A 15,101-nucleotide genomic window follows, 5' to 3' on the forward strand; every position below is an offset into this window, starting at 1 on the left:
GATAGTATTTACCGTTCGTTAATTCGATAAAGGCAAATATTTTAAAATTAAAGCAAACACCTGTTTTCCTTTTTATCGCGAATGATTCCAACGTTTTAATTATGATTTTTTTCCGCGTTTTCATTAAACTGGTGGAAAATTTCGATGTTTATGCATGATCTAAACTATGTGTATATTTTCATTTTTATCCTTTCAACTTAACATTAATCCATTTTTTATTTATAGTATTTTAGGGCTGTAATTTATTGCATTTATTTGATTCATGTAGTATGCATCCATCCGTTGCTTATGGATATATTCAACCCAGGGTACACTAGTGTACACTAGTGCAGCGCCCATGTAATACACAGATGGCACGATTTTCCAGAAGATATGGAGCATGTAACGATGGTCGATCTGACAAATTATCGTGTGTGTTTTATTTTCTAGCAATCGGCATGAATAAATTGAAAGAAAATTATTCATATCAATTGAGAAATACTGATAACAAAAATAATTTTGCTGTTTAATAACATAAAATTCAGAAAATGATTAATTCTTGTCATTATTGACAACATTATATAATTAATTAATAATGTAAACATATATGTATATTGTCGTCACAAAATATAGTTCGTGTGAATATCAATCAGCGCAATTTGGATACCCATATCCATCCATCCATCCATCCATCCATCCATTAATCCATCCACCCATCCATCCACCCATCCATTTATCCATCCATCAATCTATTAATCCATCCACCCATCCATTCATCCACCCATCAATCCATTAATCCATCCACCCATCAATCCATTAATCCATCCAACCATCCATCCATCCATCCAACGAACCACCCACCCACACAATCACCCACCCACCCACACAACCACCCACCCAACCCATCCATCCATCCATCCATCCATCCATCCATCCATCCATCCATCCATCCATCCATCCATCCATCCATCCATCCATAAATTCATCCATCCATCCATCCATCCATCCATCCATCCATCCATCCATCCATCCATCCATCAATTCATCCATCCATCCATATATCCATCCATCAATTCATCCATCCATCAATCCAACAATCTATCCATCTATCCATTCACATCCATCCATCAATCCATTTATCCATCCATCAATCTATTAATCCATCCACCCACCCATCCATCCATCCATCCATCCATCCATCCATCCATCCATCCACCCACCCACCCACCCACCCACCCATCCATCCATCCATCCATCCATCCATCCATCCATCAATCTATATATCCATCAATCCATCCATCCATCCATCCATCCACAAATCTATCCATCCATCCACATCCATCAATCCATTATTCCATCCATCTATCCATCTATCCATCCACATCCATCTATCCATCCACATCCATCCATCCATCCATCCATCCATCCATCCATCCATCCATCCATCCATCTTTTTTAATGTCACAGTTTATAGTATATATTTCATTGGTTCAAGTCATTATTTTTGCCTTTTTTAATCCCTTTTCAACTTAAACAATCGCAAGCAGAATCGTACGACTCACATTTATCAGTGAGATAAGTTCCAGAAGAATCGTACGACTCATATTTATCAGTGGTATAAGTTCCAGAACGTAATAGGTTTTTACATCAGCTGGAATCTAAGTACTCTTCGTGCGGGAAATTAAGGTACAAGTTAATTATTAATTTGTGTGTAAATGTTTATTGAATTTATTGAAAATATACGATTGAGTTATTGAGTAAAGTATACTATAAAATTCATTGTTTTTATGTATTAAACAAACGATTATAACAAACACATTAACATGACACGTTTAATTAAGTAATATTTTAAAATCAGTAGTCAATTAAATAATACTTGGTTAAATTGACCATAGTTTATATTTTGGTTGGTTTGTACATTTCAATGATTTGAATGGTCTTTATACTTCTTAGACAAGTAATGACCAATCAATTAAGTTTTTAACAAACTTTGACCAATGCAGTAGTTAACCACTTTTATACAAATGACTGCAGGGCTCTACTTGCTACAATGTAAACACCAAAATGTCCGGTTTAATTGACGTAAAGTGATGTAAACTTTTACATGAACGACCTCCCATTTAGGTTTGCGAATCCCGGATAGCACAAAACATCAGTTTATATAAAAAAGACCATATGTTTCGACACCGAAAGTGTAATGACACTTCACCAAAAAATCAGCATTTCAGTACTTTTCTCCTGCGGAATAACATTAGCAGATTTAATTGTTTAACATTATAAAACCCATGTTAATAAAATAATGTAAATGATATCATTCAAGGTATTTTAAAAACTTTCAAAATGTGAAATGTTATCTTTATGTTTTGCAATAGTTAGATTTTCCTCCATTTAAAGTGTGTGTATACCACGTGAAATATTGAATCATAAATGCTGCGTCGGAAGGAAATACTTTAATTTGAAAAAAGAATACTTTAAACAATGATTTCTTCACTATTTCTTCACCATGTTAAATGAAGCAAAAGGCAGTCTACGTCTCTGCTTACGGAGCCCTGCCCTCGGTCTTTTACCAGAGTTTGATTGAGAGATTAGTTTCTCTAAACACTTCGACAAACAATTTCACAATACGGCCGTTTGACGGAGCACTGTCAAAACTTGATTTTGAAAACAGGTTTGTCAAAGTGTTTGATGAAACTAGTGACTTTATATAATTTCGGTAATAAAACAAATGCGGGGCTCTTAATGCGGCATAGACTGCCCTTTATTTCATTTGAAATGATGTTGTAAAAGAGAAGTCATCTTTGATTTAAGTCTTCATTTTATGCAAAATGGTGCCTTCCGACGTAGCGTATATGACGTAATTTAGCACGTTGTATACACACACTGTTTTGGCCGACTTAAAAATACTGCATACAGGATGAAATATGAGTAATGAGGTGTTATAACGTTAACACATTAACATTGCGTAAAATTATAAACTTATTAGTACTTGAATTTTACTTGAACCGGTTTAACACAAACCTATAGGAATCAATAGGTAACGAAATTACCAGATCCCATCAATACTGATTGCTGGAAAATTTCAAATGTGTCATACAAATTATTTAGTGTTTCATCGAAGATAAACAAAATCACCGAGCTTTGCAGAACGATGAATGGTCCTTAAGTTTTCAAATTGGATAATTCAAACACTTATGGGTAGGTCATATATTTCATTCATAGATATGTTTGTGTGGCTTGTTGAAAATGGACAGTTAGGAAGTAGGATAACTCGTTAGTACGTTCAAACGGTATTCTTCTAATCCCCACTAGCGGCTCCTTGAGTAGGGGGATGTCAGGGTGTTCAGCAGACGTCACCAAAATTAACAAAAAACAACAACAATAAAAAACAACAACGACTTTTATTTAGCATACAAGCATTATTACACCTCTGTTGAAAAGCATATACATATAGTCAGGCCTTTAACCATTTAACATATGCTTAGGTGGTTTCAGCTGTTTAATGAAGAAATGAAAAGATCGTTTAGATTCAATAACATAATGTCTGCAATCAACCACATGCATCCTTTAAGAAAAAAATGATTTTAGGTTTGAAAATTATCAAGGATTTCTTCTCCATAGAGATAAATAGTTGCTTTGCTGTTTCCGTAACAAGGAAGTAAGAAGAAGATAACATATTTTCAATATGATTTGAAAATGTAACATCAACAGTCTATGAAATGCTTAAATGGAGTCATCTGAAACCTTCATTCAAAACGTTAAACAATACTTTCTTCAACACAAAATTAAATGATAGTGACCTTTTTTCAAATTACAGTCGATCCCCTTTGGCACGAACTCTCAGGGACCGGCGAAAATACCAAAATCCCCGGCAAACTCGAGTCAAGCGTAAACTTTAGTTTTAAAAAATCGGTCTGTTACATCTAGTACAACGAGGAATTCGAGCCATCGGGGTTCGACTGTCAGCAATGCTACCTTAAGCTTTAATCACTTCTTTTGTATTTTTATCATGATTGCTTGTATATTTTATCTTTTTTAACTCAAGTCCTCCGATCTGTTTTAAAATGTCAAATGTGAAGTTTCATAAATAACATTAGGAGCAACAACAACAACAATTATTACAACTACTAAACCAACAGCTAGATATTTTAAAGAAGTGATGACTATACTTTCACACTTTCACACCGCTTTGACACATGATGTTTCTGATTATCAAAATGGCTCAGGCAATATTAAGAAAAAAATCTTTGTTTCAAAAAGTAATAACCACAATGGAGTGCATAACATAACTATATAAGACAAATAGGTATTGACTGACGAAAGTAAAGCGAGGCATTGTTATACATAATCATGATACTGTGTATAAGAATGTCAGAGTAATAACTCTGAAACTGTGGTAGAAATAAACACAAAAATCCATTATAGGGCACATCTCTGCTCAAAGAGTAGGCTGTGATAGCACACATCGTTGCTAAAAATCAGACCCTAAAAATGGTACCTATGAAGATAGCAATTGGTCACAATATCGGACCTACCAGTCAGGTTTATATATACACTGGGATTAGTTTTTAATTTGATGATCTCCCCTTTTCAATGTTACTAATGTAACTTTCAACTTCAATACCATTTATCCTGTTTAGATTCCTAAGTTTCTTTCTCAAGATACTTGTCTGCATATTGGCATTTCGGATATTTCAGCGAACTTCAACTCGATCTTGCAATGTTTAGTTATGTAACATAATATATAATCTTAAAGTGGATACTGAATAAGTGGATAATTGTTTGTTTCAGTGTAAGATCGCAATATATTTCGTCGTTTGAGCACCAGTAAGGCTATGTTTCACAAATGGCGTAGAATTCAAGAGGTGAAATATCTTTCGATTACTAAATGGAACATATTTTCATTATTACTTTATTCCTTAAACGGATAAAAAACAACAGTAAAAATTATAGTTTCAGAAAAGTGCACCTAGTTGTTTGCGAACGTAACGTCATTTCGAAAAATACATCATCGGAATTTGTCCCCCCTGTCCCCCATGCGCGCTAAAAAATTGACACAGTGAAATATTAATTTTAAGGAAAGCATTTAATAAAGGAAAGTTACATAAAACGTAATTGTTGCCGTAGGAAATGTTGTTAAACGTAAAGCAGCAATTTAGAATAAAAATCACTTCCCACCAAAATCATTATATAGGCTAATCGATCGATTGTACAAGTGATAATGACAACATTACATTGAATGCCAGGAAAAAAACATCTTCAATAAAAAAAGCTATGCATGATTGAGGCTTTAATGTTGATGTTGGTAGGAAAATAACCGAACATGTAATTGTTGTGTTTAAAACTGATGTAGAGTGTAACGTAGCATTTTAGTAATGGATTTTTTTTCCAACCAAAACGGTCAATCTGTCGATTGCAGATCGCTTCATGAAAGCTCTCTAATAGGACATCCGAGAATATCGAACCTCAGGCTTATCCATTCATGCCACGTGACTGGGTTGATTCTGACGCAGAGAGCGGTCACCTCACTGGGCAACATCGATGTAACAATCGTATCCTGATCCGTGTTTCCGTCAAATATCTATAAAAACAAAATATATTGTTTGACGATGTGTTGAGTTTTTTCTTATCTTGATAACTTTGAAAGAACAAATGCAGGAAAAGTATGATCTATAATAATTTATAAACGCCTCGTCCATCACATACCGATGCATTGTGATATATTGGATGTATGTGTCTCTACAATGTGCAGATTCCCAAATATTGGCATTTTAAACACTTTCCCATTCCTACAACCTTTCTTTACCAAATCAAATAAATTCTGAAGATAGTCTTTGTAGCTTTTTATGGACACTAGGAGTTTGTAGTTATTTTTTAGACACTTCGACGTGTCGAAACTCCTCGCTATAATTAAAATTAAAACGTTTTACAAGCATTTTGCATAGTTCCAGCCGCCATTACTTCAGACTACACCTTTTCGACTTGAATTTAAAAGAAAGTAAGCTGGATACAAATCGTTAAAGATAACGTACATGTTATCAGGAATAAATAATTAAGTATAAAAAAGAGATAAATGTGCTATTAAAGATAATTTTTCCCATCCTCTTAAAGGGACTAGACACCAGATGATATCATTGGAAACAAACGAAGGAAAATAGTCCAAAACTTACATAGAATTGAAATCGTTGTCTACAACACATCAAACCTTACTTTCTTACGTATAACATCACTTACAACACATGCATCTTTCGCTTGTTTGCGCATTTTTCCAATACGAAATTTTCTGGATCTGTCAACCACGTAAACCCCAGTAAGTTTTAAAAAAGCGTCGGTATTTTTATCTGTACTAATCACGTGACTTTCACAATCTAATTATGATCTCGGAAACCATTGTGCGCCATTTCTAAACGGATAAATGCAGTCTGGGCAGCGGCAAAATATTATTTTAATCATGCCAAATGATGTATTATCGGCATCATACTAGCTGATTCTATGCTTGTTTTGAAGAAATAATGGATTTGCCGATTTTGGGAACATCTGGCGTCTAGTCCCGTTCGGTAACTCTTATTTTTCAAATATCAAATTTAAATCTATTCGCATCCCACCGACAATAAAGCCAGGATATCACTTAAGGTCTCATTTTTGCAGAGAGAACAACTGAAATAAAGGGTTTATTCCAATTAAACATTACCTTAGCATTGCCATTGGTGTCCACAATAGTGAGAAAGTGAACACAGTCACTACTGTAGACAACTTTGTACGTGGTCACATACTGGTAGCAACAATCCAATCCATGAATGGCGTGGTCCGTGTTGATTGGTCGACCTTGTAAGGCCACGCCTACCACGTTTGTTAGACCATTGAACTGCACCTGTTAGAATATTGAGTTATGGTCAGCAAAATATGAAACACACCGTCAAAGCACGCTCAGACAGGGAATCTTACTTTTAACTGACTTTAACTCTATTTTAGATTGCTTTTTGTATCACTGCGTACAGCAGAAATGACGTCATATCGAGTTACGAACGCTGTTTTTTTAACAATGTCCTTTTTATCTTAAAAATAACAATTTGCTCTTATCTGTCACCAGGTAGTCTCTCAACCAATGAAAATGTTGTAATTATACCAATCGTTTAACAATTTCCCTTTCAGAATATTATCAGACGGATTTTGGAAGGATATAATTCAAATATTTGGTACTATAAGAATATATATACTACATATATTAAGGTGCCCATGTATATATATATATATATATATATATATATATATATATATATATATATATATATATATATATATATATATATATATATAATATATAATTTATATCTTCTGATGTTAATGGACACTGTGTTGTTGTCAAAAAGAGCAATGAAATAGTGAATGCCGATTGATTCGATTAAAGTGAGCGTTGTGTAACTGTTTTAACGCTGGAAACATAATGACGTCAACAAATAAGATTGCTATTCATTTATAAAGTGCGTTATAAAACAAAAATCGTCAACGAATACACATATTAAGACTTACCGGCGACATACCGGTACATTTCCACTATTGATTGGCCGAATGGGTGTATAGATAGTATTTAACACATGCGTACATGTATAAATTTCGAAATTTTAAATCCATACTGTACTTTTGGGATTGATTTTGTGGAAAAGAAATAATGCTGAGCACATGATATTAAACCTGTATATTTTGGTGTTCGTCAATGTTCTTTGCAGTCCAAACCCCAGTACTCGTTTCAGTCGTTACGGCATTCAGTCTGGCACTTGAAGGGGCATGGAACGAATCAAAATATGATGAAGCAGTAATCTGGTCATCAGACACAGGCTCTGGTCCGTTCACTAGGTACATTGGACAGACACCTGTTGAAACAAAACACATTAATTAGTTTACTATAAGGCCAATTCAATTTAATTGCTAGATTTTTATCCATTTTAATGGGAGCGGGGGTTCCTTTTTTCTATTTTTCTTAAATGACTGTTAACTGTTGAATATTTCTTTATGCTATTTCTTATTGTATAAGGGACCATACACATGTGTTTCTATACGAATCACGAACATGATCGTAACAAATCTTTTTATGTGCGAATGTTTTAAAACGACACCGTAGGACAGTACCGCACCGATACAATATTACCTACCTTAGTTCAACATCTGAGTAAATAACATTTAAGGGTCGGCGGATAGAAGAGGGGGTAGGCGAGGATGAAATCAAGCCATTAATTTACAGTCGCCTAAGAAGTATAAAAGAGGGGGTAGGCGAGGATGAAATCAAGCCATTAAGCTACAGTCGCCTAAGAAGTATAAAAGAGGGGGTAGGCGAGGATGAAATCAAGCCATTAAGTTACAGTCGCCTACGAAGTATAAAAGATGGGGTAGGCGGGGATGAAATCAAGCCATTAAGTTACAGTCGCCTAAGAAGTATAAAAGAGGGGGTAGGCGGGGATGAAATCAAGCCATTAAGTTACAGTCGCCTAAGAAGTATAAAAGAGGGGGTAGGCGAGGATGAAATCAAGCCATTAATTTACAGTCGCCTAAGAAGTACAGAGTTTAATCAACCCATTACATATGAGAGAGACACCATGTAGTATCTTGTCCTCGTATGTGCCTTTTTTAGCGTGAAGTGACCAGCGGGTTTAAGATAAAGTTTTTGAAGAGGTCATGAAATATGGAGAGAACTACATATGTTTGTAAATAATACCTCACTAGTAGTTACATTACATACTAATTAATACACGGTGTTCTTATAAACCATAACTAAACTACTAAAATGTAGACTCACAGATGTCGGATGGTGCAGGGCAGAACATGGCAATACTGCAGTTATCCTGTTGTAGACAGGAGTATCTTGCCATGGTACCACTTGGTGCCGACACACAGATTGTGCCAGCAGGACAGGTGTGGTCCATACAGCTGCCCAGGTACCCCTGAAACAGGAATTCAAATGTAGCTATTTTACGATTGCTCCTGTGGCTTTTAAACACTTATTTGTTGCAAAAATGCACAAGCACAAGCACCTCTTTTGTAGGCAAAAATATAGCTAATATACACTATGGCCACACAAAAAGCAAGCAAAACAAAAAACACAAACAAAACTTAAAACCCTTAAAAGCCAGAGCGGGCGAAGAGGGAAATATATTTTCTTCTTAAAATCAATATAAGGAAAATATTTTTAAGATAATTATAACATGTTTCAAGTATAATGATCATTCATTATAAAAAATAACCCTGCTTTTAGGAAAAGGTTTTAAATAACTGATCTGTATGAATAACTTTAACATGCTTTGCAACTGTATTGAGACATGTATTTTGATTGTTTTTTTATGTTTAAAAATATGATGTTTTACACAGGCAGCACCAAACAATTTAGGAGTCAATAAAATTAGCATTGTCTGTTTTACTTAATTTCTATTTTTATATCATAGTAAATACAATGCAAATGTTAACCGAAACAAATGGTGAAAGAGTATTTTTACAATACTATTAAAGGCTGCACTCTCACAGATTGAATGTTTTGACAACTTTTTTATTTTTTGTCTTGAAACGAGCCAATTTATGCAAAAATGCATGGAAACCAGTTATATAAGACTTCTAATTATTAGATCGCAGATTTTTATATTTTAGTTCAAAAAATGATGTTTTATGCATTTTTCTTAAACTGTTAGTTACGGTTTAAGCCATAAAACATTAATTTTCGAACGGAAATATGAAAAAGTGCGATTTTTTTTCTTTTGTCAGCAATCTTTTAGAAATTTGCTCTTTCCAAGACAAAAAATAAAAAAGTTGTAACAATGGTGAATTTGTGAGAGTGCATTAAGGTCAGGTAGTTGTTAGAGAGTTGTTAGGGAGTTAATTTATTCATGCAAGATTTTAGGATTACCCTAGTTTTTGGTCTATCCTGACCAGTGTTCCATTCCATACTAATCGCTAGTACTTGGGACCAGATATTTGTAACTGTTGTTTTGTGCTCAGTATTTGGTCAAAAATGACTTTAAAACATAATTTTCGATCAAACACTGAAACATGTTCCCGCTGGGTTATGCTGTCCTCAATAGCATTGGTGTTATAAACTTAAATTCTTGTTGGGAGTGCTTGAATCAAATTAGAGGTTGTTCATTACTTCAATTTCCATCCACAAAGGAATCATTTATGACACAGTATTATATCAGGTTCAAGTTATATATTGCGTTATTAGTGAAAATGTTGTGCATGTAAGGATGAACAATGACTTCGAGCATCGTCACAACACATTTATTGTCAAAAAAAACATAAAATTTTCCAAAATCGAGCAACGGTTTTGTTACCGGAAGCCGCCATTTAGATTGAAATCATTGAAATCAGTGCTAAACCGATCGATAGACAGTATACATATACACGCATCGGTAACTGCCCTTAACAATCAAAGCGCTGATAGCGCTGCATGAACAGGGTCTTATATGGGTTTTCACCATTATGATTCACGATCATGTGTGTATTAATAAGGTGCTGATATGTTGCACAGTGAATCTAAGAGTCCCTGTGTAAAACAACCACAGGGGCCGCCCCATGTTTATTGAAGCATAATGGTAAATGAAAAATTAATATTTTATTGACAATAAAATTAATGTCGCTGTGTAAGAAGGCAAACAAGGATGGAGAATGTAACCAATCCAAGCAGAACTCCATCTTATGATGTTACATATGAGTATGTATATACTTATCAAACTTTACTCATTTGAAAGAGTTTGCCTATGTTTGCCTTGTTATTCATAAAACAACTTCGAAAACACAACATATTAAAGAGAAATAGTTTATATATATTCTGTTATCCATGCATGTTATCGTCTATAACCAAACCCACATGTATTAGTATATGGAAAGAGGCTTAAATAATATCACGGAACTGCCATTCTCGTTTTAAATACAAAATCTGCTGATGTCGTAAAATTACATGACAAAACTAAATAAATGCAGCTAAATGAAATAATGATCATTCCAATCCATTGCTAACCCAAGACAAACACAAAAGACTACAAATGCAAATCAATACTAACCATCAGAACATCTGATCCAAGTAAAACAATCAAGTTTTCTAAAACAAAGTAAAACAAACATCTCTGTAGACTTCAACTGTGCACGACAATCAATCAAGCTTGAGATTTCCCTCTTCTTCTTTACTAAAGCGAGGGAGAAATCTGATTTACTTACTGCATTATCTCATTACAGGATTATCTCTCTTCGAGTGTAAATTCACTTGGCTTCATTATTGTGTCACGTGATTGAATGATGCGCTTTGAGTGGATAGTAATTCTTTGTTTACCTTTCGATGTTCATTCATTTATTTGGTGCAGGGATACTACTTTAATGTTATCTTTATCTAAGTTCAACAGATTAAATTATTTAAATAGATATTGCGTTATGATTGCTTCTTGCTTTGTCGAATCTACCTCGGTTATTGGAAATATAGCTTGCAATTTATATAGTCTGCACTTTTTCAAACGATATTTTTGGTGGTAAATCGGCTGGCGACATTTGTTACTATTAATAGGAATTTTCTGTTGTGAGTGTCGAGTTTGTGGCTACACTGAACAGGTTTGGAAACAACCCTGTTAAAAAACACCACCAGAACTGTATAATTGATTAATCTAAAGTTTCAAGCGAGCTAATTACCACAAACAAAAATCCGGTTTGCGATAAAAATAAAGGTGCACTTGCACAAAAAACCCATAAAATATCTTTATTACATTTTTGAAGATTGGTGCGATAGATCCGCGAAACGATACATCAGTTTGGTGTGGGCCTAAATAGATTTATTAAGTAAAAGTTTAATTTAGCTTTACTTATGCCCAAGTGATAATGATGAAGGCATTTACAGTCTTATAACATGCTATTATTTTACGACTTATCTACACATTCTTAATGTTTACTTTATTAATAGTACGTTATCGAGTTCTGTTAATCAACCATTATAACAATTCTGGTTTCTTTAAATATATGCCACCTATCTTTTAATATCTATTTACAAGCCAGTTTTCAACCTATGTAAGCATTTGAAGTTTGTATATTTTATGTTGTTGATGTGGTTGAACATAAGTTGATCATATGACGTTCCCCGACAATAGAAGTGTGGAGTACTTTAATTTGCAGGTTTTTAGTTGGAAAAGAAAATCAAAACATTAATATTTCCACAAGCCACCAAACTATTTTGTGAAAATAAGAACGTATTTTAAAAGTCTACATAATCCTGAAACAAACTTCGTACATCGAAGATCTGAAACAAAATGTTCGACATGGATTGAGTGGAATCCACGCGTACATTCACCAGCCCAACTGCGTTCCTATCCCCGATAGTGACATTAATCACGCGATTCATTCTTTATATATATACACCAACAGTTCATTATTTCATTCATTAATTGTTAAAAAACACTTCATTTTATTTAAGAAAACCTTAAAGTAATTCTTTCTCACCATTCTGTGAATGGAAAGACACCACCTTAACCGGAAACATTTTATCAAATTACGTCACAATAACGCGAGAAAAGGTCAATCACTTCAAATCACTTTTAAACATTTAAACACAAATGACAACAATATACTTAACATATAATAAATTAACACCTTTTAACATGATAACTAAAGTATTTCGGAGCCTGCTAACACAAAACAGACAATAACAATATAAACATTGTTCAATTTACATGTATATTGTTATGCGATGATTCACGATCCGAACATATCCGAAGCTGTTGTGTTCATCGGAAAGTATTCGCAGTTGCCGAAAGGCAGTTCATTTAAGGAATGGAAATTGAGGTGTAAACATACCTGTATTTCTCCCATCTTCATAACGTCGACGAAGACAACTTCTTGGAATGTTTGGAAGTTGCTCCGATTCACGGTACGCTCGGTGTTAAGTTCACAGGTTTCCTCCGTTTGGTGAAAATTGACCGACTTGCATTGTTTGTCCCTTAGACATTGGACTTCGCATATTTCCAGCTTAGGTGATTTGAAAGTAAAATATCCAAATCCACGTAAACAAACATGTTGGTTTTCGGGGCGTGGTTCAGTAGGTCCTAGTCTGTGACAAATCCCACTTACTTTTCGAATGAAAATCAGTATTTGGAAAACAAAACAAACGTTGAAAAGCATTGTTGCCGTGTTCAACAAATGTTAACATATGTATTAGATAACACTCAATGGCATTTCATTCTGGTCCGACACTGGTGTCCGAGTGAGATACGCAAAGCTGAATATGGGAAATGTCAAGAAATCATCGATTTGACGCCAACGACATTCAATTGAGCCGCGGTATGACAACATTTATGTTATTTCAAAAGCTCATAGTTAAACTGGCCTCGTCCTTTTGTTTAGGTGGTATTTAGTTGTATTCACTCTCTCTGGTCATCATCCATTGAAGTCAAAGCATAAATTGTTCAATTGTTCTCGTTTGTAAATGATGACATTGTGTAGTTAAAATACATTATTTACAGCCAATACTGACATCCGTCACAATGCCTTGATATAAAATAGTAGTTGCGTTGTTCCAATCCCATGAAGCACAAAATAATGGATTCTCTTCAATCATTCTAACAATACATGTTCTGAATTGGTTTCCAGGTATTTTATCAACGTTTTAAAAGCATAACGTCCACATTATTAAAAGTTTTTGTAATAATGCATTAGCACATTAGAATTCCACTACTGAATATTTAATCTTTATTTTAACACATGGCGTAGACGGGGCGTTTTCGTGATAATTTGACCAAATGTATTATAACAATTCTTGAGCAGCTGCCGGAAGAAACTGGATGAAAATCTAGAGAAATACTGAACATTTGAAAATGTACACGAAGAAATTAAGCTCCTGTTTCTAAAATAAATGTGATGCAAAACGTGGCTAAATATTAGGAGTGTTAAAACTAAAACACCAAAAGCTGGAATGCTTCAGCAGATGTTGATATTTGCTCAAATTTCGTTTATGAAGACCACAATTTTCATATTTGCGCAAACAGCTTTATTGTTTGCATAATTGGCTAATTGGCATAATAACGTGCTGTTATCAATGTCTGATTAACATGTCAAAATATCTTAAATTTATAATGATAGTCCTCTCGTGGACTAGTGATTCAATTGACTGTTAGAGAGGATCATGTTTTAATAAAATAATGATAAAAGTGGTTTCAGATGCTTAAAAAACTATTTAAAACCAAAAGGTCTTCATTAAAAAATGCAACTCATTAGGTATTCAGATTGTCACGTGATATGCAGATTTCGTAATGACGTTGTGTGCGCTAAATTTAGTTTATACTTATAGAAGTACTTTTCGGTTTTGTGGCTTTTTGTTATTCCGATTAATCCATTTCTTTGGTGCAAAAAACGTAAAAAAGGTTAAGAGATGTCATTTGGACAAACATACAATATTTTTTTTACATTACTCAAACATAAAGGTACTTTAAGTTCTATATCAACTGTGCCTTTGGTTCTTATCCTCAACATACACATTACCACTGCTATAATAAAAACACATGTCAGAGAAATCAGTATAGCGCACATAAAAGAAACCCGACTGTACATATCTTCAACTAGGCCATGTTTTAATATTTTTTCTTTTCTTTTTGGTAAAAAATAGGAATTTTCTAAGTTAATATTGAGTATTGTAGAAATGTCCAGGTTTATTTAAGGCCAATTTTGCATGTTCTATTGTTAATTGCTGAGTTATACTGGTATTATCAGAAGAAAATAGCAATCCTATGTGTATATACGTCACACCTGATTTAACAATCCTGATTGTTGTCAATTTAGTGTGCACTATAGTTGAGATGTATGTATTTCATGAGCCGTCTTTTAGAGAAAATGGTTTCAAACTTCTACGAGCTTGTCAGCTAGCTAAGAGGACTGCTGTGACAGAGCTACAGATAGCTACGATAACTAGAAATGTGAGCGTGTGATTGCTGTAAATATTGCTTCAACTGCCATAAATTGATTGAATGTCTGAAATTCAAGTCATAGTCACCTTTGAATCGGTTTTGACTTTTTTTTTAACGCAACTGAACTTCCCAGCATAGACCAAGTCACAGACTCTTGACAGTCATAATCTGTGGTCATAAACTTCCGTTCATGAATTTTGGGTCAGGGTC

The 15,101-nt window shown here is 34.2% G+C and overlaps 1 protein-coding gene across 1 annotated transcript; it reads right to left on the reverse strand.

Annotated features, from left to right (window-relative positions):
- Positions 1-5,401: 5,401 nt before the first annotated feature.
- On the reverse strand, positions 5,402-12,804 carry LOC128241042 (neuropilin-1-like). Its single transcript, XM_052958027.1, has 5 exons — positions 12,790-12,804; positions 8,768-8,912; positions 7,711-7,847; positions 6,668-6,847; positions 5,402-5,557 (listed from the first exon to the last, which is right to left on the reverse strand). The coding sequence occupies exons 1-5, from the start codon at positions 12,802-12,804 to the stop codon at positions 5,402-5,404; spliced, it is 633 nt and encodes a 210-aa protein (XP_052813987.1).
- Between the last annotated feature and the right edge of the window lie 2,297 nt (positions 12,805-15,101).

Source organism: Mya arenaria, chromosome 7, assembly GCF_026914265.1.
Source record: "Mya arenaria isolate MELC-2E11 chromosome 7, ASM2691426v1".
Taxonomy (NCBI): Eukaryota; Metazoa; Mollusca; class Bivalvia; order Myida; family Myidae; genus Mya; species Mya arenaria.